Below are 27031 nucleotides of genomic sequence, written 5' to 3' on the forward strand. Positions count from 1 at the left end.
TGCTGTATGGAGCTTTCTATTTAGTGGAAAGGGATATCTAGTGTAGTTAGGGAACTTTGTACTACATTAGTTAGATTTGAAAATTTAGTTTCTGTAGGGAAAGTGTGAGGGTTCTGTTTAGTGAGCACGTGGCACAGTGCTGCTCTATCACAGCAGGTATACGTGCTTGCTAGGCAGCAAAATACAGTGACAACTTAACGCCTGTTGTTCAAAGCGTTAGGTGCACTGTACAAAAGCCTTTGCAACTGTGCGTGACACGCAACTGCTGTGCTGTATCCAGCGACAACTGTGGGTCGCATAGCAGTGTGCGTTTTTCACCGCACACAGTTGCCAACGCATCAGTGACAACCTAACGCCTGTTGTTCAAAGCGTTAGGTCCACTGTGCAAAAGGCTTTGCTACTGTGCGTGAACCGCAACTGCTGTGCTGTATCCAGCGACAACTGTGGGTCGCATAGCAGTGTGCGTTTTTCACCGCACACAGTTGCCAACGCATCAGTGACAACTTAACGCCTGTTGTTCAAAGCGTTAGGTGCACTGTACAAAAGCCTTTGCAACTGTGCGTGACACGCAACTGCTGTGCTGTATCCAGCGACAACTGTGGGTCGCATAGCAGTGTGCGTTTTTCACCGCACACAGTTGCCAACGCATCAGTGACAACCTAACGCCTGTTGTTCAAAGCGTTAGGTCCACTGTGCAAAAGGCTTTGCTACTGTGCGTGAACCGCAACTGCTGTGCTGTATCCAGCGACAACTGTGGGTCGCATAGCAGTGTGCGTTTTTCACCGCACACAGTTGCCAACGCATCAGTGACAACTTAACGCCTGTTGTTCAAAGCGTTAGGTGCACTGTACAAAAGCCTTTGCAACTGTGCGTGACACGCAACTGCTGTGCTGTATCCAGCGACAACTGTGGGTCGCATAGCAGTGTGCGTTTTTCACCGCACACAGTTGCCAACACATCAGTGACAACCTAACGCCCGTTGTTCAAAGCGTTAGGTCCACTGTGCAAAAGGCTTTGCTACTGTGCGTGAACCACAACTGCTGTGCTGTATCCAGCGACAACTGTGGGTCGCATAGCAGTGTGCGTTTTTCACCGCACACAGTTGCCAACGCATCAGTGACAACTTAACGCCTGTTGTTCAAAGCGTTAGGTGCACTGTACAAAAGCCTTTGCAACTGTGCGTGACACGCAACTGCTGTGCTGTATCCAGCGACAACTGTGGGTCGCATAGCAGTGTGCGTTTTTCACCGCACACAGTTGCCAACGCATCATTGAGAAATATGCCTGGTAGACCAAGAAAAGGCATACGTGGCCCTGCTGCGGAAAGGGGCACAGCTTCTAGGGTGTCTAGAGGCAGGGGTGGACGTGGTGGTCAGTCCTCAGCCAGGCCACCATTTGGATTGTTCTCCGGCAGTGGCCAAGCTATACGTCCACAGTATGTACAGGAGGTGGTGGACTATATGAACAAACCCTCATCATCGGCATCATCTGCAACTACAGTGACCCAGGCAGAGAAAAGTGGTCAGTCTTCTGCAGTTGTCAGAACAAATACAGATGAGTCCATGTCCACCTCATGTCCTCCCTTAGACCCAATTTCAGACATGGCAGAGGAGTCAGCTGAGCTGTTTGACCACAGTGTCGGCCATCTACTCCAGCCTGATGCTCAGTCCTTTATGGAGTCTGATGTTGGGTCTGAGTTTGAGGAGGAGGCAGAGCAAACAAGAGGGGAGAGCAGACGGCCCGCTCCATCTAAGGCCGCACCTGTTGTCTCCCAGGCCAGGCCTGATGCTCAGTCTTTGATAGAATCAGATGTTGGGTCTGAGGTTGAGGAGGAGGCAGAGCAAACAAGAGGGGAGAGCAGACGGCCCGCTCCATCTAAGGCCGCACCTGTTGTCTCCCAGGCCAGGCCTGATGCTCAGTCTTTGATGGAGTCAGATGTTGGGTCTGAGGTTGAGGAGGAGGCAGAGCAAGCAAGAGGGGAGAGCAGACGGCCTACTCCATCTAAGGCCGCACCTGTTGTCTCCCGGGCCACTATACACACCTCATCTTGCTGGGCCTTTTTTGAGACATCCCATGCAGATAAAACAGTTGCGATCTGCAAGATTTGTAAGAAGGGTATAAAACGTGGCAAAAATGTCAACCACCTGGGTACAAGCTGCCTAAACAGGCATTTGACAACCCACCACTCGGCCCGTTGGCAGGAGCATTTAAAGAACCCACAAAAGGGCCAAAGATTGGTCAGTCGGCCTCCTAGTTCTCCTCGCGCTCCTCCTCATGCTCCATCTGCTCCACCTGCTCCACCTGCACATCAGTCTGTTCCTGGCCCTGCTATAGTCACTCGTCACCTGTTGGCAGCCTCCACTGGCAGGGATGATGATATAGCAGGCAGTGTCGCATCTACCTCCAGCACACCACCAGCTGTATCATCTAGACGCCAAATTTCGATTCCACACATGCTGGAACGAAAAAAAATGTATACTCCCCGCCACCCACATGCCCAGCGTCTAAACAGTAGTTTGGCTAAACTACTGGCTCTGCAACTATTACCATTTAACCTGGTAGAGTCTGCTCCCTTCCGTGACTTCGCAAAATGTGCAGTTCCACAGTGGCAGGTGCCAAGTCGGCATTACTTTTCCCGTAAGGCCCTGCCATCCCTATACCAACATGTGGAAGGCAATGTAGTGTCATCCCTGGCCAAGTCAGTCAGCCGTAAGATACACTTGACGGCTGACACTTGGTCAAGCAAACATGGGCAGGGACGGTACATTTCTGTCACTGCTCACTGGGTGACACTGCTTGCCAGTGGAAGGGATTGTAGCCAGGGCTCGGTGCTGCAGCCAGTGTTGCCCCCACGTCTGCAAACAGCTGGTGGTGTCGCTGATCCGGGTAGATCGATCACTTCTACCCCCTCCTGCTCCTCCTCCTCTACCTCCTCCATGCCCTCCTCTGCAGAATGGTCCTTTGAATATGATGAGATACCACGTAAACGTTCAAAGGGCTATTCTATGTCTCAGGCCAAAAGGTGTCACGCAGTGCTGCAGCTTGTGTGTCTAGGGGACAGGCAGCACACTGCCCCTCAGATTCTTGGGGCTCTGCAGGCACAGGCCCAGAGGTGGTTGACACCACGCCAGCTGCAGCCAGGGATGGTGGTTACTGATAATGGGTCAAACCTCCTGGCCGCCCTTCGTCAGGGAAAGTTAACCCATGTGCCATGCCTGGCGCATGTCCTGAATCTCGTGGTACAGCGGTTTTTGAACTCGTACCCGGGAATGCAGGATGTGCTAAGGATGGCAAGAAGGGTGTGCAGTCACTTCAGGCGGTCGTACAGTGCCACTGCACGTTTGGCCGAAGTGCAGCACGAGTTTCACCTGCCGGTACACCGCCTCATCTGTGACATGCCCACCCGCTGGAACTCCACCTTGGCTATGCTGCAGCGCCTGTACACGCAGCAGAGGGCCCTCAATGAATACCTATGCGAGTACGGCACCAGCACTGGCTCTGCGCGCCTGGGCTTCTTTTCACCACGGCAGTGGCTTTTGATTAAGGATGCATGCGCTGTCCTCTCGCCATTTGAGGAGGCCACAAGGATGGTCAGCCGGGACAGCGCATGCATCAGTGACACCCTACCGGTACTGTTTTTGTTGGAGCACACTCTGCGTGGCATTATGGACAGGGCACTGGAGGCAGAGCAGCAGGAGGAAGAGGAGGACTTCCTTGCCTCTCAAGGCCCCCTTTATCCTGAGAATCCTGACCCCATTATGCCTAGCTCCCAGAGGCCCGAGCAGGATCCAGGGGTGGAAGAGGAGGAGGAGGACGATTCTGCGGGAACTTTTGCAGAGTTTGAGGAGGAGGAGGAGGAAGACATGCGGCAATCTGCAAGGCCTAGTTTGACTCCCTCGGGACACTTTGGAGTAGTACGTGGCTGGGAGGAGGAGGAGCCCGTTGAAGATAATGTCGTTATGAGTGACCCCGAGGAGTCAGCTTCTCAGGCCTTCGCTAATTTGCGACGCATGGGAAACATCATGCTCCAGAGCCTGCGAAAGGACCCCAGAATCAAGGCCATTAAAGAGACTAACCACTATTGGTTGGCCACCCTACTTGACCCCCGGTACAAGTGTAAAGTCTCGGAGCTTTTCCCATCCACCCATAGAGTCCACAGGATCAAATCCCTTGAGGACAGTCTCAAGAGGAATCTGGTGAACATGTTCCCCGACTCCCGTAGGGTGCAGGGGCGGGGACAACCTACCATGGATTCTACTGGTGGTCACGAGAGGAGCGTTGGAGAAGGCGTGCGGTTGACGGATGCCTTTCGGTCTTTTTTTAGTCCTCACCGCCCAGGCCTCTCAGCTGCCACATCGCATCGACACCGTCTGCATCACATGGTGGACGATTACGTGAGGGCACAAAGTGACACAGAGGGCTTTTCATGTGACGAATCCGATCCACTGGCATACCGGGTCTTAAGATTAGACCACTGGCCAGAACTGGCCCAGTATGCCATGGAGTTGTTGGCCTGCCCTGCTTCCAGTGTCCTATCGGAACGGGCATTCAGCGCAGCAGGAGGATTTGTCACAGACCATCGAACTAGACTCTCCACCGACTCAGTCGACCATTTGACATTCATTAAGATGAATCAGTCGTGGATATCAAGCTTTGATGCACCTGATGCAGACCTTGTAGACTAGGCTATCGTTGTGATGTGGCAGTTGAGCCTCAGTTTAAGCCTGGACCATGGTGCCACCCTCAAACCCTCCTCTCATTCTCTTTACGTTCACAGAACCTCATTTTGGTTATGACAAAAACGACAATGTTTGCGCACCTGTTCCACAGGTGCACACCTTTACAATTTTTGGGCCTCCTTCAACACCAGCTCTTTGGGGTTAAGGTGGGGAGGCTATGCTAAAACAAAAACGACAATGTTTGCGCACCTGTTCCACAGGTGCACACCTTTACAATTTTTGGGCCTCCTTCAACACCAGCTCTTTGGGGTTAAGGTGGGGAGGCTATGCTAAAACAAAAACGACAATGTTTGCGCACCTGTTCCACAGGTGCACACCTTTACAATTTTTGGGCCTCCTTCAACACCAGCTCTTTGGGGTTAAGGTGGGGAGGCTATGCTAAAACAAAAACGACAATGTTTGCGCACCTGTTCCACAGGTGCACACCTTTACAATTTTTGGGCCTCCTTCAACACCAGCTCTTTGGGGTTAAGGTGGGGTGGCTATGCTAAAACAAAAACGACAATGTTTGCGCACCTGTTCCACAGGTGCACACCTTTACAATTTTTGGGCCTCCTTCAACACCAGCTCTTTGGGGTTAAGGTGGGGAGGCTATGCTAAAACAAAAACGACAATGTTTGCGCACCTGTTCCACAGGTGCACACCTTTACAATTTTTGGGCCTCCTTCAACACCAGCTCTTTGGGGTTAAGGTGGGGAGGCTATGCTAAAACAAAAACTACAATGTTTGCGCACCTGTTCCACAGGTGCACACCTTTACAATTTTTGGGCCTCCTTCAACGCCAGCTCTTTGGGGTTAAGGTGGGGAGGCTATGCTAAAACAAAAACTACAATGTTTGCGCACCTGTTCCACAGGTGCACACCTTTACAATTTTTGGGCCTCCTTCAACACCAGCTCTTTGGGGTTAAGGTGGGGAGGCTATGCTAAACAAAAACTACCATGTTTGCGAACCTGTTCCACAGGTGCACACCTTTACAATTTTTGGGCCTCCTTCAAAGCCAGCTCTTTGGGGTTATGGTGGGGAGGCTCCGCCAACACCAAAACTACCATGTTTGCACACCTGTTCCACAGGTGCACACCTTCATAATTTTTACGCCTTCTTCAACACCAGCTCTTTGGGCTTACAGTGGTATGGCTCCGCCAACACCCAAACAACAATTTTTGCGCACCTGTCACACAGATGCATATCATTGTAATTTTTTTCCTTACAAAGGCAATTATTGCTTTCATTACCAGCACTTTCATAGGGATATGGTGTCAAGGCATCGTCCGCACCACCAAATGCCCAATTTTTAAGCATCCTTTACTTCTATTCAAAGTCAAGAGACAACAGTATTCATCCAAAACATCTCTAATCTTGTTCACTCTGCACTACATTGTGGCCCCTACCCGTAACCCTCAATGTATCCGTGCATATATGTCTGTTTCTTGTGAGATTTCAAGTTAAAGTGCACCAAACACCATTTTACATGAAATAAAGTGCAATTACATACATCTTTGGACTTCTTGAAACATTTGGTAATAAAAGCCCCATTGTGGAAATACACCCGTTAATTATATGCACATTTAAAGAGACAGCACCTTTTTCCAAAAAAACCTCTAATCTTGTTCCCAGTGCACTGCATTATGTCCCCATCATACACATTGGCTGAGCCGTTGATTAGGAGCAAAAGAAAGGTGCGGTTAAGCAAAAAAGTCATTTTTGAAGGTTTGGTATGCTGTAATTCTGGTTCTGGACATGCTACAGAGCTGAAACTTCACAGGTACACCTTTTAGACCCCCCAGACACTAAATCCAAAGAAATCTCTTTTTTTTTTTTTTTAATTTTTTCAATAATTGGCTATCTATCAAAAATGACAATTTTTAAGAACTTTTTTTTGTGTGATTAATAGTCCCTGGGGCATGACCCAGAACCCTAGGCACTTTTTAGGGGCATTTATTGGGTTTTAGGGCTTAAAAATGGTGTTTTTTGATTACAGAAGTTCGGGTCCCATTGATTTCAATGGGGTTCTGAAATCCGAACCGAACTTTCGTGAAGTTCGGGTGTTCTGGTCGAACCGAACTTTTCAAAAGTTCGATCATCCCTATTCAGCATAGCTGAACATGCGATCTGTCCCTGACTCACTCAGTCACCTCCCCCCACACACGTTAGTAAGCACCAGGCATACATTAACCCCTCCCTCTCCAATAAAATTAACCCCTTCCCTGCCAGTGCCATTTTTACAGTAACAGTGCATATATATAGCACTGATTACTGCTGTAATGTCACTGGTACCCCCCAAAGTGTCAAAAATGTCAGTCAAGGGTCCGATCTGTCCGCCGCAATGTCACAGTCCCTCAAAAAAAAAAAATCGCAGATCGCCGCCATCACTCGTTAAAAAAAAAACACCAAAAATTACAGAAATCTTTCCCTTAGTTAGTAAACACAATAACTTTTGCGCAAACCAATCAAAATATGCTTATTGTGATTTTTTTTACCAAACATAGGTAGCAGAAAACAAATTGGCCAAAAATTTTAAAAAATTTTGATTTTTACATTTTTTGGGGGGGGAATTTCATATAAAAAAATGTTAAAAATATTGTTATTTTTTCAAAATAAACGCTTTTTTTTGGTTATAGCGCAAAAAGTAAAAATCGCACAGGTGATCAAATACCACCAAAAGAAAGCTCTGTTTATGGGAAAAAAAGGACGTAAATTTCGTTTGGGTATGGCGTCGCACGACCTCGCAATTGTCACTTAAAGTCGCACAGCGCCGAATCGAAAAAAGTGGCCTGGACGTAAGACAGCAAAATCCTCCGGTGGTAAAGTGGTTAATAAAAGACGCGGAAGGCCATTTAATTCTACCTTGTGTCTTGTGTCTTAATGGGGTATAAGGGCGGGTGGAGCTTATAAGGGGTTATGTGGTAGTCATATGGATGCTTCTGAGCTACCCTAGTCATGCAAAAGACGTGTGCTCTCTCCAAACATGCCAGAGAGCAATTGACCCTATTTCTTTCAGCAATGAGTCAAATTGCACTTTTGGATTTCACCCTCCCAGGTATCGTCTGTGGTTATTAATATATATCACCCTCTATCCACTCTTGTTGTTCTTCTTCCTCCTCTCCAGCCTCAGTCGTGGGATCTTGTATTTTTCAAACAAACAATAGGGGAACACAAAGGGAAACCATCATAGCACAGTATCTTTTATTCATTAAAAAGAAGTTGCCATTGCACTTACATAGATAGAACAAGGAATCACATGTAAACCCAGAAGCACCGCCACTGCCTCTGCGTTATTTAATCACTTCAAAACCAGGAAAATTATGACATTTCTCACATACATGTTAAAATCTGCATTTTCTTTGCTTGAGAATTACTAGAACCCCAAAACGTTATATATTTTTTAAAAGCAGAGACCTTGGAAAACAAAATGGTGGTTGTTGCAATTTTATCTTTATGTTGCAACCATTTTAAAACTCTGGTTTTCTGGAAAAAATACATTTGAATGAACTTTGGTGCACACAAACACAATATACACTACTGTGCAAAGGTTTAGGCAGTTGTAAAAAAATGCTGTAAATAAAGAATGTTTTCAGAAATAGAAGTGTTAATAGTTTATTTACGCTTGCACACAGTTTTTGAAAGAACTCAACAGGTGGGTTGTTTCAAACATCTTGGAGAACTAAACGCAGACCTTCTGTGGATGTAGGTTGCCTTAAATCCTTCTGTCTCTTCATATAATCCCAGACAGACTCAATGATGTTGAGATCACGGTTCTGTGGGAGACAAACCATCACTTCCAGGACGTCTTGTTCTTCTTTATACTGAGGAAAGTTCTTAATGACATTGACTGTGTGTTTGGGTTGTTGTTCTGCTGCAGGATACATTTGGGGCCAATCACACGCCTTCCCGATGATATGGCATGATGGATAAGTATCTGCCTGTATTTCTCAACATTGAGGACACCATTGATCCTGACCAAATCTCCAACTCAGTTTGCAAAAATGCAGCCCCAAACATGCAAGGAACTTCCACCATGCTTCACTGTTGCCTGCAGACACTCATTATTGTACCACTCTAGTCCTTCGCAAACAAATTGCCTCCTTCTACTGCCAAATATTTCACATTTTATACATCATACCCCTATCCATTCACCAAAAAAGTTTAAAAAAGTAAGAAACACAGAACGCTGTTTTTGACAAGTTATTTATTAAAAAATAAAAAATAGTGTCCCTCGATGTAAATGTATCGTCAATCACGACGCCCGTTGCAACCCAAAAATATTTAAAAAAAAGATTTTGCCTCTTGGGAGGCCTCCCGCCATCTGCCTCCTCTCCGCTTTGACAGTTCTTATATAGGCAAGGGGTGGGGCCACATGGCTACGTCACCCGGAGGCAGCGTCCCCTTCTGAAGTCACGTGATGTCACGCGACGAGGCAAAATAACTTTTTTTCCCTCTCTATTTTTCTGGCCCGACGGGCGTCGTGATTGACAATGGATTTACATCGAGGAACACTATTTTGTTATTTTTTTATTTTTACTAAATGACTTGTCAAAAACGGTTTCCTGTGGTTTTTACTTTTTGACATTTTTTTGGTGAATGGGTAGGGGTACAATGTACCCAATACCTATTTACATGGGGGGGGCGGGATCTGGGGGCCCCCTTGTTAAAGGGGGCCTCCAGATTCCGACAAGCCCCCCACCCACAGACCCCGACACCCTCCCTATGTTGAGGGCAAGTAGCCTGGTATGGTTCAGGAGGGGGGTGCTCGCTCGTCCCCCCCTTTCCTGGCCTGCCAGGCTGCATGCTTGGATAAGGATCTGGTATGTAATTTGAGGGGACTTCTGGAAGTCAGCAGGGAGTCAGCAGTGCCCTGCACCTGTGGAGCTCTGTGGTGTGATGCAATAGGGTGGCTGCCCTTAAGCCGGCTGCTCCTGAAAAAAATAAATAAATAAATGTAAACAAAAATAAAAATTAGGAAGAAAAAAAAATCAGTGGTGATGCAGAAGGAAGAGCACCTGCCACTCAGAAGAAGGAACAGTAATTATGGAAACATTTTTTTTTTTACCTCTGCTGCTGGAAAAAAAAAAATTAAAAAAGCCATATACAATGCAGAATAGAGAAACAGCATATTATTAGTGCTGCTGCAGCAAAAAAAAAGGAAACCACTGCTGACGCAGAAAGAGGAACACCTGCCACGCAGAAGGGAGGACAGCAATTATGCCCTAAAATATGCCCTAAATATTCTTAGTGCTGCTGCGCCAAAAAAAAAAAAGAAACCACTGTTGACGCAGAAGGAAAAACACCTGCAACGCTGAAGGGGGAGTACTGTACTAATAATGCAGCAACAGAACCTGATGCTGCAAAAAATAATGTAATTAAAAAAAAAAAAAAAAAATGATCAATGAAAAAAAAAAAAAATGGGATCAGTGGGGTGACAAAGATGTGTTGTATACACCAACACTTCAGTGGCCCCACTACACTGTGTTATTAAGAACAATACACTACACTGACTGCACTAAACTGGCAACACACAATCCACTAAGTACCCTGCCTAATCTGCATCAACACACACTCTGCATGGCTGTTGTTTAAGCAGTCTTATATAGTGTGGTGTGTGGACTTAGCCCCTGAGCCATGTTTGGCCAAAGGCACTCTGACTTTGGCCAATCATGGCTCTGACAGGACATTGTGCTGTGATTGGCCAAAGCATACAGGTCAAGTTCTTGCTTTGGCCAATCATCAGCAATCAATGCACTGCAAAATCACAGTGATTTTGGGGGGGGCTTGGTGGTTGGCGAACTTCCTGCCGAGCTCCCTGTTTGTTTGTGTGTTCAGCGAACACACGAACAAACGATGTTCGAGTTGAACTTATGTTTGACTTGAACATCAAGCCCATCACTAAGGTAGAGTCCCATGAATTTGCTGTAAGACACGTATGCTGAAAAATGTATGTGCTGCATGAGTCTAGTTCATGTTCCATGTGTTGAGCTGATTCTATTGTACGTTGAAACTTTATCAAGCAATGCTTTTGTTACTGGCAGCTGCCTAGCTTTTTATTTGTACTATGCCCTGCCGAAAGTCAGCCAAAGTAAATGTTAAGTGTCATTGCAAAATCTGCTGTGCTCTTATTTAGTATTCAGGCCACAACCTTATCTCAAAATTTATTACAAACTAAAATAATTATTTTGGATGTATATATTCTACATAAAAATGTTTAACATGTTTTCTTTTTTCTAAAGTAGCAACTGGTTGGCACCGCAGCCCCTTGTTACATGATTCTGTACCATGCAACCTCTCTGTTGCACTACCCCCGCAAGGGCTGCTAGTAACTGTTTCCCCATTTCCTACATGGCCAGGCAACAAGCCTTTTTCACTTGCATCCGGATACAAGAAATCAGTCTCTGAGCTTGTCTTTTTTTTTTGTTTTTTTCTTTTTAGGGATAATAACTTGAGTTAACTGATGTTGAGAAGCTGTCAGGATTAAAAATGTATTTACACTCCTGTGAAGCAATGAGCTCATTAACAAAAAGTAAGGCTTAGGATCTGCCAGACAGAATGCAATGTACAATACATTATAAAAAAAAAAAAAAAAAAAAACAGAGTATAATTAAAGACTATTTGGCCTAACACCCAATAATTACTCAACATTTAATATTATGCAATTATATTTATGCTGCACAAACAAATTATTATGTTGCTCTCTGTGGCACATATTTCCCCCTATAAAATATGAGGCCATCTCTTTAATGTTGCATGATGGGTATTTTACCGAGGGACGGTAAACATTTTATAATTCCGAGCTCTTGAAGCATTGGTATTGGGTTCTGGGGTGATCTCTAGGTCCTTCTTGTTCACTGTTGGTTTTAAAGTAAACCTCTGGAGTACAGTAGTGAAAAACAAGAAAAGCTCCATACGTGCCAGACCTTCTCCTGCACATACACGCTTACCTAAGGAGAAAAAAAGGGGGGAAAAAATCAGCTTTAGAATAGCAGCCATAGCACCACACGTACAACCTGCAGGTTAATGATCTCTGATTGTTGGTAACCTGGTCTTCTGGGAACACCTAGATCTGAGCTTTGCTCTACTCTACATGTTTCGACTTGGATGACTTCATCAGAGGCAAGGACGTGTTTCTCCTTGTATCCTGGAGAGCTAAGGAGGTCCTATTTGGATAGCTATGCTGACTGCTCAGCTGAGCTTGGGCGTATGTCTTTCTTAAACCTTTCAAGTGCATTTGACCACTCATAGCCTGAGGGCTAATAAGCTCTAATAAGCTGCAGAGATTTTCAATGTGCAGCACTTAATGTAACTTTCTTGGTTGAGGCTGAACTCTCTTCTGTCTCTTCATTCTTGCATGAATACCATCTTCAGGATTCTTCTTACATGCAACATCTGATGACACTTTTAGTTGGACTCTTCCTTCCAGTCTTCAGGGGGTATGAAAATGGCCTACAAAATTTACTTTGGCTGATGCTTATATTTGCCCTGCTTTATTTATATTGTACCTGTACTGGAATGCCCTATAGATTTCTATAGGTTGTTCAAACATTAGTCCTGAGAAAATTGTTAAGTGTAGGGGCACCCTAGTTTCTATGAGGTTTTTAGTATGGTAAAGTGGACCTTTACCCTTTACTTCTTCTCATCTGCTCACTACCCTCTCTTTGTTATTCAAATGCAGATATTCTTCTATGTTAGAAAAAGTATTAATTCATTTTTTTTTTAATAGTGCCATTTCCTGTTTCCTCGCCTAGATGTAGGATCGACCAACCTCTCCTAGGATGCTAGGCTCCTAAGATGTCCATGTCACACATTTAGGGAGGCAATGTTTCTGTAAGGGATGAAATATCTCTCCATTTCAATCCTAGCAGAGACCTGTTGCATGTCTGGACATGAACGGGACCTTGCACATGCACATATATACTTCATTTGGGTCTCTGCTAAGTATTTGTAACCTGGAAGTGTCTGCACATGCATGAAATCTCCCCGGGCAGGAGTTGCAAGATGGCCGCACAAAAGCAGAGCAAGGCAAGGAGAGCTTTACCAGTAACGAAGACCACACCGGACTTAATGGCCTAGTAACTATCTTTTTTTATTATGTTAGAAGGAAAATTAATAGAGAGTTGAAATTTAGTTTTATCTAGGTAGGGTGAAGTTCCTCTTTAACCTGTTCTTTTGCAAACAGCAGTTAATTCTTGCCTTCTATTGCCTTATATTTCCACTATCTATAATTGTGCGAATGAGAAAATATAGTTAGTCTGATCAACACTGTTGCTGAACAATAGCAATCAAAAATTAATTACAAGTAAAGTCAGCAGGAACATTCATTTGATTGAAAACTGTCAATCCTAATCTGAATGAGTTTTGTTCAATGACATCCCCACCCTCCCTGAATGTTTATGTATACAGAAATAACATGTAAAGCCCAATCCATTGTGGTTTGGAAGCAGTGACTTTATTATCCAGAAGAAGCAAAGCACACACACACACACACACATATATATATATATATATATATATATATATATATATATATATATAGAGTATATCTACTGCACTGTTGATATATACTGCACTGCTGATATGTAATGAACTGACCGACAGATACTGAATGGCCTGATATATACTCAAGGGGCCTATATATGTATAGCGATATCAATATATGGTCTATACTGAAATGACCAATAGGTACTGAATGGCCTGATATATACTCAAGTAGCCTATACATCTATAGAGATATCAATGTATGGTCTATATTGAACTGACCGATAGATACTGAATGGGTTGATATATACTCAATTGGCATATATATATATATATATATATATATATATATGTACAGTAGATATCAATATATAGCCTATACTGAAGCGACCGATAGCTACTCAATGGCCTAATATAAGTGCTATATATATATATATATATATATATATATATATATATATATATATATATATATATATATCAATGTATGGTCTATACTGAACTGACTGATAGATAATGAATGGCCTGATAGATATACTCAAGTGGCCTATCTAGTAATTTATGGTATATACTGCCCTGCTGCTATTTACGGAACTAAGCGATAGATGGACTACTCTGCTGACTACACTGCACTTATTTATAGTGTGGGGCGTGTACTTAGCCCCTGAGCAATGATTGGCTAAAGGCAGCCTGCCTTTGTCCAATCATGGCAGAGATGATTTGATTTGCCAAAGCATGTAGGTCAGGGTGCATGCTTTGGCCAATCACATATTGCACTGCAAGCGCGTGTGCAGTGCATTATGGATGCGGGCGCTAGAATTTCCCGCGAAGAGGCACATTTGTTCTTCATTCGATGAATGGGCGAAAAGCCAATTTTCGAGTCAAACTAATATTTGACTCGAACTCGAACCTCATCCCTACTAAACATACAGCCAGAGCTGCAATGGAATGGTTTAGATCAAAGCATATTCATGTGTTAGAATTGTCCAGTCAAAGTCCAGACGTAAATTTAATCCGTGGCAAGACTTGAAAATTGCTGTACACAGAAGCTCTCCATCCAGTCTGACAGAGCTAGAGCTATTTTGCAACGAAGAATGGGCAAAAATTGTATTTTCTAGATGTACAAAGCTACTCAAATAGACTTGCAGATGTAATTGCAGCGAAAGGTGGTTCTACAAAGTATTGACTCAGGGGGGCTGAATACAAATGCATGCCACATTTTTCAGATAATAATTTGTAGAAAAATTTGAAAACCATTATTTATTTTCCTTCCACTTCACAATTATGTGGCCACTTTTTATTGGTCTATCACATAAAATCCCTAAAAAGTAAATCTACATTTTTGGTTGTAACATGACAAAATGTGTAAAATTTCAAGGGGGTGAATACTTTTTCAAGGCACTGTATATAGTGGATGGAACCTTGTGCACATTTGCTTTATGTAGGTGTAAATCATGGTGTGATAAGCTAAATTCAGGCTGCAGATACAATACACACTGATATTGATGCTAACAGACTTTTCTGTACATGGGCATTCCGTCCTGTTAGATGTACCAGCATTCTCAATCAGGTTTGATCATGCATGGGTTAAATTCTGTCAATTTGTGATCTCTTTATATCATACCATTAGAACAGTAGAATGCATTTCTTCAGCGTTTGCATATGCCTACAGTATAAGCTAAAAGCCTGAGCTGGATGGTGGTCCAGGCATGTGGGCAGATCCCGACTCCATTGTTTCAATCTTGTCCAAGCCTGGACCGGCTCTTTACTTCACTCTGCTGAAAATGGGTCCCAGGAGTACAGAACAAACTGCACTCCTGTGATCCACAGCCAAACAAGCTTTTGGCAATTTTGGATAATCTATGATAAGAAATTAGGTCATTGCAAAGGAGATCTAGATAAAATCACCTTACACATGGAAGCTAAATGGATATCTAGAATAAATTCCAAGACCCTTAACCACTTAAGGACCGAGCCTATTTTTGACACATTTTGTTCACAAGTTAAAATCAGTATTTTTTGCTAGAAAACTACTTATAATCCCCAAACATTATATATATATATATATATATATATATATATATATATATATATATATATTTATTTTTTTTTTTTTTTTCTAGCAAAGACTCTGGAAAATAAAATGGTGGTCATTGCAATATTTTTTTCCGTACAGTATTTGCGCAGCAGTCTTTCAAACGCCATTTTTCTGGAAAAATTACAAAAAATTAAATTTCACTGAATTTAAAAAAACTAAACAGTAAAGTTAGCCCATTTTTTTTGTATATTGCGAAAGATGATGTCACGTTGCGTAAATGGATGCTCAACATGTTATGGTTTAAAATTGCGCACAACCGCGGAATGGTCATTAAAAATCTCCATTGGCGACGCTTTAAAATATTTTAACAGTTACCAGTTTAGAGTTAGAGAGTAGCACTTTTTTTTTTCAATTATTGCTCACACTCTGGCAATCGTGGCGATACCTCACATGTGTGGTTTGAACAGCAATTTCATTTGCGGGTGTGACTTCCGTATACGTTTTTTTCGTGGGCGAGCTCACGGCTACGGGGGCGGCTACATTTTTTTTTTCTATTTATTTATTTATTTATTTTTTTACCACAGGTTTTAAAAAAAAAATCTGATCACTTTTATTGCTGTCACAAGCAATGTAAACATCTCTTGTGACAGCAATAGGCAGAGACAGGTAGTGATGGACGTACATCGGACGGGGCAGTTCGCGAATGCCATCCGCAAACTTTCTCAAATGTTCGCGAACCGCAAGTTTGCGGCAGACCCCATTCACTTTAATGGCAGGCGAACATTAAAAACCTCAAGGTCATATTTGTAGCCACAAAATACTTACTAGCTGTGCACACATAGTCCCACAACATGGACACTGACATACCAGAAATATTGCTATTGGAAAGGTTGCCATCAATTATTTTTTTTTTTTTCAGCCCAAAAATGTTTTATTTTTTTTCTAAATCAGGCAGAACTGACAGCAGCCGGTAAATACATGTCAAATACATATAGGGTCCATTCACACGTCTGTAAAATGGGTCCACATCCGTTCCACAATTTAGCGGAACGTTTGCAGACCCATTGTTTTTCAATTCCAGTCTGAAAAATTAAGCATTTACAGGATACAGAAGTAAGTGTCGGCCAGTACAGGCCCAAAAAATTAGCCAACAGGCGTTCAACAGCAAAGAACTTTGTATTCTGTGGCTGGAGGTTGCTGTGTGGAGCAGAGACAGACTGTATAGTGACACAAGTCACTAGCTAATAGGTCCACAAAAGTCTTTTGTCAGTGTAGGGAGAGGTTGCTGTGTGGAGCTGGGACAGACTGTAGCAATTAGGCATTCAACGGACATAAAAAGCCTTTTATACCGCTGTATTTACCTAAGACAGGGACCATGAATTGTTATGGGTGGTGGCGGATATTTGTGGCCTGTCATGAGGAATTTGAATCAAACATGGTCTACTGGTCACATGTGTTGAAATCCTCCGAGAACCATGCCTCATTCATTTTTAGAAATGTGAGGTAGTCAACACTGTCATGAGCTAGGCGAGTGAGCTTATCGGTCACGATCCTCCCTGCTGCGCTGAACGTCCTTTCGGACAGGACACTGGACAAGGGGCAAGCCAACAGTTCCATTGCAAATTGTGCAAGCTCTGGCCAGAGGTCAAGCCTGCCCACCCAGTAGTACAGGGGTTCATCACTTCTCAGAGCGTCCACATCGGCCGTTAACCCGATGTAGTCGGACACCTGTCGGTCTATGCGTTCCCTAATGCGGTAGCCTTTGCAGTCAAGGCATAAGTCGCGGTAAGCCCAACACTCACCTAGGGATGATCCACTGGACGGATGGAAAATAGGGTTTCCGTCCATCCAGATTTGACGGATCGGATGTCAGCGGACATGTCTCCGCTGACATCCGATGCCCCATAGACATGCATGGGGCGACCGTTCATATCCGCCAAAAAACGGACAGGCGGATCTGAACGGTCCGCCTGTCTGAAAGGGGCCTAAGAAGGCACCTGGACTCCCATCACGAGCCCAGTGGGAGCAGCACCGTCAGAACCCACAAAGCCACACTCCAGGCTCTCACCATCCAGCCTCTTCTCCTTCTCCTTCTCTCCTCACAATTGTCCCCAACTCCACCTTCCATCATGCCGTCCTCACATTTTTCTAGAAAAAGGCAGGCTTCCGTGGCCCAAATGTTCGAGGGTAAAAAAATGATGATGCCGGATAACCCTGTTGCCCAATGGTTGACCGCTGGCTTGTCGGAACTGATAGCCCATCAACTACTGCCATATAAACTGGTGGACTCGGAGGCCTTTCTAAAATTTGTGGCCATTGGAACACAACTATGAAAGGTCCCAGGAAGGAAATATTTCTTGCAGAAGAGCATCCCAGAGCTATATGGCCATGTTCTGACGGCCGTCAAGCATGTAACCCATGTAGAGTTGGTTTTACCGCCACAGATTGTATGCAGGCCTGCCTCTTCTTCTCCTCCTCCTATTTCATCCTCCCTCTCCCCCTCGGCTGACTCCTCCTTTTCCGCTGCTACCGTCTCTTCTGCTGCGCCCCCAAGATCCCCAGAACCTATTCGACATGTCAGGTGAGACGTTGCCATGCTTTGCTGCGTCAGTTGTGCCTGGAAGCCAAGAGCCACACTGGTCCTGCACTTCTTTCAGCTTTGCGTTCACAGGCAGATCAGTGGCTAACACCGCTCAATTTGACAGTTGGTAAAGTGGTGTATGACAATGGTGCCAATCTGCTGAGCGCGCTGAAAAAGGGCAAAATTACACATGTGCCATGCATGGCACACGTCCTGAACTTGGTCGTGCAGCGATTCATTGTCAAATACCCTGGGGTCCAGGACATCTTGCGGCAGGCCAGGAAAATCTCGGCCCATTTCAGAAGATCTTACACAGCCATGGCTCGGCTTGCTGACATTCAGCGGCGACACAACCTGCCCATCAGGCATCTTATTTGTGACTGTCCGACGCGATGGAACTCCAACCTTGTATATGCTTGATAGGCTGCTCCAGCAGAAACATGCAGTTAACGACTACCTGTACAAACTCTGCGGCAGAACAGGTTCTGGGGAGCTTGGGTTTTCTTCAACGCGCCAGTGGCTGCTCATGCGCGACGCATGCAGACTTCTGCGGCCATTTGATGAGATCACCAAACTGGTCAGTCGGAGCCAAGGCGCCATCAGTGACATCGTACCTTACGCCTTCTTTCTGGAGCATGCATTGCGTCGTGTAATTGATCAAGCCGTCGAGGAGCAGGAGCAGGAAGATGAGGAAGTCGTAGTGCTGAATGAATATAGAAAGCATAATATAGTGGATTTGTATTGTGCAGCATTGTGACTGGTGAGCGGTTCTGCAGCAATACTACAACTACAAAGAGTGACAAATGCAATTATAAAAAAGTATTATAACTGGTGTGATAGACCAATGGCCCCCCAAAATGACAGATTGAAGCGGTGTTTTTTTTATAACAATATACTTTCATAATAGTGTATTTGGATACTGCAGAAATTTTGCCTCTGCATCATCGACGTCACATTCCCCACCACTAACATTAGAGATCTCAGAGTAGGCAGCAACAGCGGAGACCAACCTCCTTGGTCTGATCTGGGTACTGTCGTCAGACTGCTGAGTGGTGGCTGTGGCTACCTCCTCTTCTTGATTCGATGCCAAGAATGGCTGCGCTTCGTAAATGTCTTGTGATGGATTGAAAAATAATTCCTGTGACTCAAGCGGAGGGTATATGGTGGTGGTGGTGTTGGTGGTGGTGTCTTTGGGGATGCACACAGCAGAGAGTGAAGAGGGTGCAGATAGATAGGATGAGGAGGGTGCAGAAGAGGAAGGCTGAGTGAGCCACTCAACCAAGTCTGGTGCATCCTTTGACGTAATCAAACGCACCTTCTGCAACTTCCCAATTTGGCTCCGGCCTGGTGCTCCTGCCCTACCCCTACCACCCCTGCAGAAGGGCCTGCCTCTTCCTCTGCCTGTCATTTTTTAAATGACCCTGTGACAAAAGTCTCTAGAGAAGCGCAGTATATGTGGAAGAAGGTATATTAACACCCCGCTTCAATCTGTGGTATTGTGGGGCCACTGGTCTATCACACCGGTTATGAAAAATATGTTCTGGTAACTTTTGTCACTGTGTATAGCAGAGTTAAGGTAGCGAAAGAGGCAACATTTCTGCAGTACCCAAATACACTATTATGAAAGTATAACACACTGCTTAAATCTGTCATTTTGGGGGGGCCACTGGTTTATCACACCAGTTAGGAAAAATATTTTCTAGTAACTTTTGTCACTGTGTGTAGCAGGGTTAATGTAGTGAAAGAGGCAAAATTCTGCAGTACCCAAATACACTATAAAATGCTTTCTATATTAGAAAGTATATTATAAGTGTATTACACCCCTATGTACTGCACACCAAACAATAGTACACCTATACCAGTCCTTTCAGTGCCGGTTCACACTGGTGCGATGTGGGAACACTGCGAATATATCTGCGTGTTCCCACATCGCATCCGCGCACAGGCAGTTCACACAGCCATATGCAATACGCTGGGGGTGTCAATTCAAAGTTAACAACACCCCCAGCTCAGATTGCATATCGCAGTGCGATCTGAGAGTTCGCACAGAATCAGATTGCACTGGTGTGAACCACCATGTGATACGATTCTGCTGTGGACCAAAAAAGGGTCCTGTGCGTGTTCACTGCGATTGCGGTGCAAATTCAGCCATACAAACTGTATGGCTGAATTTGCACCGCGCAGACATCGAATGTAATTTTAGGAGCATTGCGCTCCAAATAACATGCGATCACTGTGATCGCATCAGTGTGAACCGGCACTATGCAATACGCTGGGGGTGTCAATTCAAAGTAAACGACACCCTCAGCTCAGATCGCATATCGCAGTGCGATCTGACAGTTCGCACAGATTCGGATCGCACTGGTGTGAACCACTATGCAATCCGATTCTGCTGCGGACCAAAAAAAGGGTCCTGTGCGTGTTCACTGCGATTGCGGTGCGAATTCAGCCATACAAACTGTGTCGGTTCACACTCATGCGATCACAGAGATCGCATGTAATTCGGAGCGCACTGCTCCTAAAATGACACGTGATGTCTGTCCGGTGCAAATTCAGCCATACAGTTTGTATGGCTGAATTTGCACTGCAATCGCAGTGAACATGCACAGGACCCTTTTTTGGTCCACAGCAGAATCGGACCGCATGGTGGTTCACACTAGTGCAATCCGATTCTGTGCGAACTGTCAGATCGCACTGCGATATGCGATCTGAGCTGGGGGTGTCGTTAACTTTTAATTGACACCCCCAGCGTATCGCATATGGCAGTGTGAACTGCCTGTGCTGCGGATGCAATGTGGGAACACGCAGATATATTCGCAGTGTTCCCGCATCGCATCAGTGTGAACTGGCACTGACAGTCTGTCCCTGCTCCACACAGCAAACCTCTCCCTACACTGACAAAAGAAAGAATATAGATAGTACAGCTATACCAAATACCAGTCCTTAAAAGGACTTTTGTGGACCTATAACAGAGCAATTTGTGACAATCAATTTTGACAATCTATCCCTGCTGCACACAGCAAATCTCTCCCTACACTGACAAAAAGCAGAATGCAAAATGGTGGCTGCCAGATCAGTTCTATTTATAAGGTAGGGGGTATGTCCATGTGCTGAAATGTCTCAATTGGCTGTCCTGTACCACATGATGGATGTGTCATGGGTCAAAGATCTTCACAATGTAAAAGAATATGGCGGGCGCGAACATCGCCATATGTTCGCGTGATCGGCGGACAGCGAACAAGCAAAGTTTGCCGTCAACCGACCGCCGGGCGAACCACAAGGCCATCTCTAATGACAGGTAGGGATAGACCGATATGGTTTTTTCAGGGCCGATACCGATATTTTGGTCACAACGTATCGGTATCAGCCAATATGGGCTGATATTTTGTACATTTAAAGTTTTAAAAAATAAAGACAATTTTTGACACAAATCTGGTACTGAACATGTTAATTTTTGTTTAATGCTTAATAGCTGGATTGCTGGCACCCTGTGGTGGGTGGCTGGCTGGCTGGCACCCTGTGGTGGGTGGCTGGCTTGCTGGCACCCTGTGGTGGGTGGCTAGCTGGCTGGCACCCTGTGGTGGGTGGCTGGCTGGCTGGCTGGTACAGGGCCTGTGGGCGGCTGGCTTGTACAGTGCCTGTGGCTGGCTGGTACAGGGCCTGTGGGTGGCTGGCTGTCTGGCACCCTGTCTGTGGGTGGCTGGCTGGTTGGCACCCTGTGGTGGGTGGCTGGCTGGCTGGCTGGCACCCTGTGGTGGGTGGCTGGCTGGCACAGGGGCTGTGGGTGGCTGGCTGGCTGGTACAGGGCCTGTGGGTGGATGGCTGGCTCGCTAGTACAGTGCCTGTGGCTGGATGGCATGTACAGGGCCTGTGGCTGGCTGGTACAGGGCCTATGGATGTGGGTGGCTGGCTGGCACCGAGTTGCTGTGGGTGGGTGTATGGCTGTGATACACTCCCGCGAGACTAGTCCTGACTCCAGATGAGGCAGTCCAAGGCGAGGGAGGCGGCCTAAGAAGGCAGAATGACGTCACAAAAATATCGGCAATATTGGCCAGTTCCGGGGGGGCGATACCGATATATCTATCCCTAGTGACAGGTACTCTTTATGGAGGGATCAGGGGTCTAAAAGACCCTAGACCCCTCCACTACACTTTCATGTATTCAAAACGCCGAAAATGGCATTTTTGAATACACTCACTATTTTGGCGCCTTTAGCAGCTGAGTAACCCAGACATGACGTCAAGGGACGCCGCCTCCGGGTTACGTCATCGGAGACCTGATCGAAGCCGCATCCGATCGGGACTAGATCCAGCCGGCAGACAGAGCAGCAGAAGGCGGCTGGGGTACCGATCGAGCGGCTCTTGAGCCGCATCGGTTGTTACCGCCAGAAAGCTGACCGCCGGCTCTATAGAACGGTACCGGGATGATGCCTCTAACTAGAGGCATCTTCCCGGTACAACCACGGTTTGCGTTAAGTGGTTAAAGGCTAAGTTCATCTTTTTTTTTTTTTTTTCTAAAATACAGCTTCCCTATGTACCAATATACCATTATTACCAGCTGACCTCATTAGCACACACCCTTCACCCATCAACTAAGTTTAAACAGCACTCCAGCATCTCTCCATGTGTGCATTTGCCTGGCTTCCCCAGGATCACTTCAGACAGGCTCAGGCTGCATGCTACACTCTCTGGGGCCACAACCCCTGATATAGTGCAAGGGCCTGCCTGATTGGATATAGATTGATTGGATAGATGGTGTGTCCTCCTATTATATAGTTTTGGTAAATCTAAAGGAGATTGTACCGAGATTGTACAATCACATTGTATAGTGTATGGTCACATTTATACACCTAAAACTACTTAGTTGCTCTTTATGTGTCATTCATTTTTAAACGGCACACCAAACACAGAAGCAAACACACATTTTGCCACATGAAAAAACAGTTGGCAAATGCAGAAAAAATTGCCCCTAAAAGGCTTCATGAGCTACTTTGCCCTGTGTAGTGCAGCCCCCATGAAATCAACCGGCTGTTCTATGTGTATCACTGGAAAAGCGAACCAAAAAACCTGTGCTTCCACTACTCTAGGTGTGAATGGCAGTGAATGTGTGTGTGTTTACACAAGAACAATGAGGCTCTGTTCACATCTGTGTGCATGCAAATGCATGGCAAATCGCACAGAAAATGCATGCTTTGCCATGCATTTCAGAAACACTGTAAATATGCATCGTGCTTGTGTTGTCATTATATGTTAAAGGCTCACCAAATGCGGCAAATGCACCAAAAACTGCGGTAACGCTCCATGCTCCGATCCAAAAAAGTTCTGGAGCTTCTCTTGGGAAATCTTTGCGTGTAGGCAACCCATTCAAGTGAATCTCACTGGGATGTGCTTATGGGAGCAGGAGATGGCAATAGTGGCAGAACATGGAATTTATTGCAGGTCTGCAGCTATGAAGTGAGAGGCTCAAGCTGTACTGAATATAAATACTTTGGGTGGCAGAATCCCACCCAGAAAAATGTAATCTTCAGCATACGCAGCAGGGCCTTGGTAGTTGTTGCTGATCTAAGACTGGCTTATTCTAACAATGGTTAACTGTGCCCGGCCCCGAGGATAGATGGAATCTTTTGTCTGTCACTAAGCCCCCACAGCAATGAATGCATGCAAATACGTGCAGCCCAGTAGCTTAATTGCATACTGGGCAAGCTCTGGTCAGTGGTACATCCTTGTTACCCAATATTTAAGGGGGTTGTCGGTTACAGTGGTGTCAACATTCAGCTCTGACACCATGTACTCCCCCAACATATGATGCAGCTGCTGCAGATAGCCAGATAGCTTAGCAGTGGGCAGCCCTGGGAGTTTGATATAAAATGTTTAGAATACCTTGCTTGGGCAGCCACCCCCACTGCTCCTTCTTCTTTCAATGACAGTAGGCTCCAAACCATGTTGTCCATGAAACAGTATACTACCAGTCTTAGGTTAACAGATTCCTCCACTGCACTGAACTTATCTTTTGGGGGAGATGAGTTCTAAGACTTCACCATTGTAACATGAATCCAGCCAGCAATGGTCTCTCTTCTTAATGCCACAAATTAAAGGGACATTTTGCATGCACTGGAGCATGAACAAGCCCACTCACCACAAATTATCGGAGGCAAAGGTACTGGAGTTCTCAGGGTCTCTGGGGATGATATTGTCCTCAGATCAGTGCTGTATCTTGGCCTAGGCCAACAAGGCCCAGGCCTAGGGCAGCACTTTGTAGGGGGGGCAGAAAAAAATTGGACTTGTGTTTGTTGCCAATGATTATTTTACTTATTTGTATAAGGACTATGGACTTTCTATTTATTATACAAATAAGTTACATAATCCTAGGACTACAATCAGTGGCAGCAAACACAAGTTCAAATATCTTAAAATAACTGATGGGGCTGCACTGATATGGCAGCACTGATGGTTGCTAATGAGTTGCCAGTGGTGGGTACTGATAAACTGCACTGATGGGCACTAATGAGGCTGCATTAATGAGGCTGCACTGATGGGCACAAGGCGGCACTTATAAGCTTCACTGATGGGGCTGAACTGATATGGTGCCCTGATGGGCACTGATATGTTGCACTGATGGCCACTGACGAGGTGGCACTGATAAGCTGTACTGATGGGCACTGATATGATGCACTGATAGGCTGTACTGGTGGCCACTGATGAGGCTGTACTGATATGCTGCACTGATGAGGCTGCACTGATGGGCACTGATAAGGCGGCACTGATGGGCACTGATAGACTGTGGATGTGGTTTACAAATGACAGGGCGGGACATAAACAGGAAAGAGTGTGGCCTTTACAGAAAGGGGTGTGGCCTTTACAGGAAGGGGTGGGTCATATTGCAATTGCACGTTTAGTCAGGCCTAGGGCAGCACAAAACCTAAATACATCACTGCCTCAGATACCTTTTCCCCAACCACATACAAATCCACAGGTTTGTGAGGAATGAAACTCACCCCTGGAATCTTGTCCGGTGTCCTCCTCCTCTTTATGAATGCCACCATGGCAGCTATTTTCTCCTCGTTTTCTTCCCTTATCTGCTGAGGCTTCACAAAGTAGTGTCTGGATATGGTGGGCCCTACAAACCAAGAAGTCTTTCTCTTCCTCCTGCTTCTGTGCCTCCAGTGCCTTGTACAGAACAAGGACATTTTATGGAGGAACCTGTCTATAATGCCGCACAATACTGTGGAGGACATGCTGTGGAGGAACCTGTCTGTAATGCCATAATGTCTGTCTGCTTCAGCAGGAACATCACAGGAATAGAGACACTGATGCCTTCATTATGACAGTTTACCATTCCGGTAAGATCTGACAGAATATCTGCCACAGTGTGACTCCTGTCTCCTAGGCTTACTAGCTGCTGTGGCCTGAGCTGTAGTATAACCTTTTGAACACTTGCACTGGAGAGGTAGCTCAGAGGGCAACTTACCCAAAGAGGATATATAGGAGGAGGAGAAGATGGAGGTGAAGCACCAGAATAAGGTCACGTGTGTCAGGAGCGTGTAAATGCTCCTATTCTTTGACAGCTGCTGGTCTCATTGCAGCATCCTGATTTTGGCTGTGATACATTCTTTCTGTCTGTTTGTCCAACCACAAGGTGATTGATGTGGTCAGTCTCTGGGTGGAGACCAAACCTGATTTAAGCCAGCCAAGTCTGCAGTCTCATGCTTGTGATATTGCATTTGTAACATGTGCTCCTAGCTCCATGTTTGTCTGCTCTGCTGATTGGTTTTCCCTGTTTATGACCTTGGATATGGACTACCCTCTGATTTCTGCCTGCCTTTTAACTATGGATAAGATCCTGACTACTCTGAACCTTGCCTGCCTTTTACCTGGACTGTCATTGAACTATTCTGCCTGTCTTCCAACTGCAAGTACCTGTTTGCTTTGCTCAGTTTGCGCATGCCCTGCCGTGGTAGCCAGGCACTATAGCATTGTGTATAAGTCCTGGGGCAACCGGGTACTAGTAGCCCTGCTTGCCTAATGGGAAAGGGGGCTGCTATAGGTGATGTACACAATGAACACAGATGGTCCAGCAACATGGAAACATTGCCTTTCACAAAATGAGGGAGGGCATTGATGGTCTACAGGTGAAGAAACAGTGGTCTGAAACTTGCCACTGCAGTACAGAACAAGTGAAATTCATGAAAGAGGGCTAAATTCACCAACTGAGATCGTTCTGTTTGGCATGCGGATGTTTGGGCATACTTCTTCCATTCAAGGAGCTGGGACAGAGAAACTTGCTTGCTGAATGCTGCAGTTAGAGGTGGCAGGGTGAGGTTGGCATAAACAGGAGAATGTTGCAGTTTTATGCTTGCGAGGCACCATGCTGATCCTCTTCCCAGCTGAAAAGGCCAAAAGGTGATTCTCTGACACCTCTCAAAAGACTTTCATCCTTATTTCTGCTGGTGGCTGATGGGGAATCCTGTATATTCAGAGTTGAGGTAGAAATGTAGACTCTGGAAGGAGGAGTAGGAGTGCGACCCTTTTCCTGCTGATGGCTAACATTCAAGTGCTGCTCCTAATGAGTTGTGTGTGAGAAATTATGTGTATCTTAATACACCTATTAGTCAAATAACCGATGATATTGCCACACCTAATACGCTTTAGACAGAATCTGCAAATTACTATGGTGCAGGCTACAGCACATGTTGAAAAGGGCCCACACAGCTGAGCTCTGGGTGCAGACCAGGGGATAATAGTGCCCTGCACTCATGGAACTCTACTTATCAGTGGAATAGGTTGGCTGCTCCCTCCACTCCTCTGAGACCTGCCTTTGTGTAACCTCCTCCTCCTCGCATTTTGGCAGTAGGCTGCAGCAACATTTGGTTCTCCCTACCTGTTGCTATCTCCATCTATGCTGCTATTGCTCTCCTCCTCAAACTCAGATAAAATTAACTTCTGCACATTCTCTTGCAGAAAGTGGTTTATAGTATTAATTGTTCAAATATCTCAGCCAGCTTATCCATGCCAATTGGTGGGGCAACTGCCAGAGTAGCTGTGGGTGAGGAGGTAGAACAGTGTGCTTTATCAGCTCCTGAGTCCTGATAAATTAAAGCTACTTTGTCCCTTAGGTACATGAGAACTCCCCATTTTTTGGATGTATAGCACACCCTCTGCCAGAAAAAGAAGCCCACACGTTCACTGCCTCTAGATGCTAAACTCGGACCA

At 45.4% G+C, this 27031-nt stretch overlaps 1 protein-coding gene across 1 annotated transcript in view; it reads right to left on the minus strand.

Annotated features, from left to right (window-relative positions):
• LOC309560469 (uncharacterized protein) overlaps positions 1–27031 on the minus strand; it is a gene marked incomplete at its 3' end in the record, with an annotated part of 238627 nt that overhangs the window by 133882 nt on the left and 77714 nt on the right. The window contains exon 10 of the mRNA XM_082264102.1: positions 11492–11669. Within this exon, the coding sequence (XP_082120228.1) occupies positions 11492–11669 (178 nt within the window). The remainder of the gene's footprint in view (positions 1–11491; positions 11670–27031) is intronic.

This window comes from Pelophylax lessonae, assembly GCF_965119305.1.
Source record: "Pelophylax lessonae genome assembly, chromosome: 7".
In the NCBI taxonomy this organism is placed as follows: domain Eukaryota; kingdom Metazoa; phylum Chordata; class Amphibia; order Anura; family Ranidae; genus Pelophylax; species Pelophylax lessonae.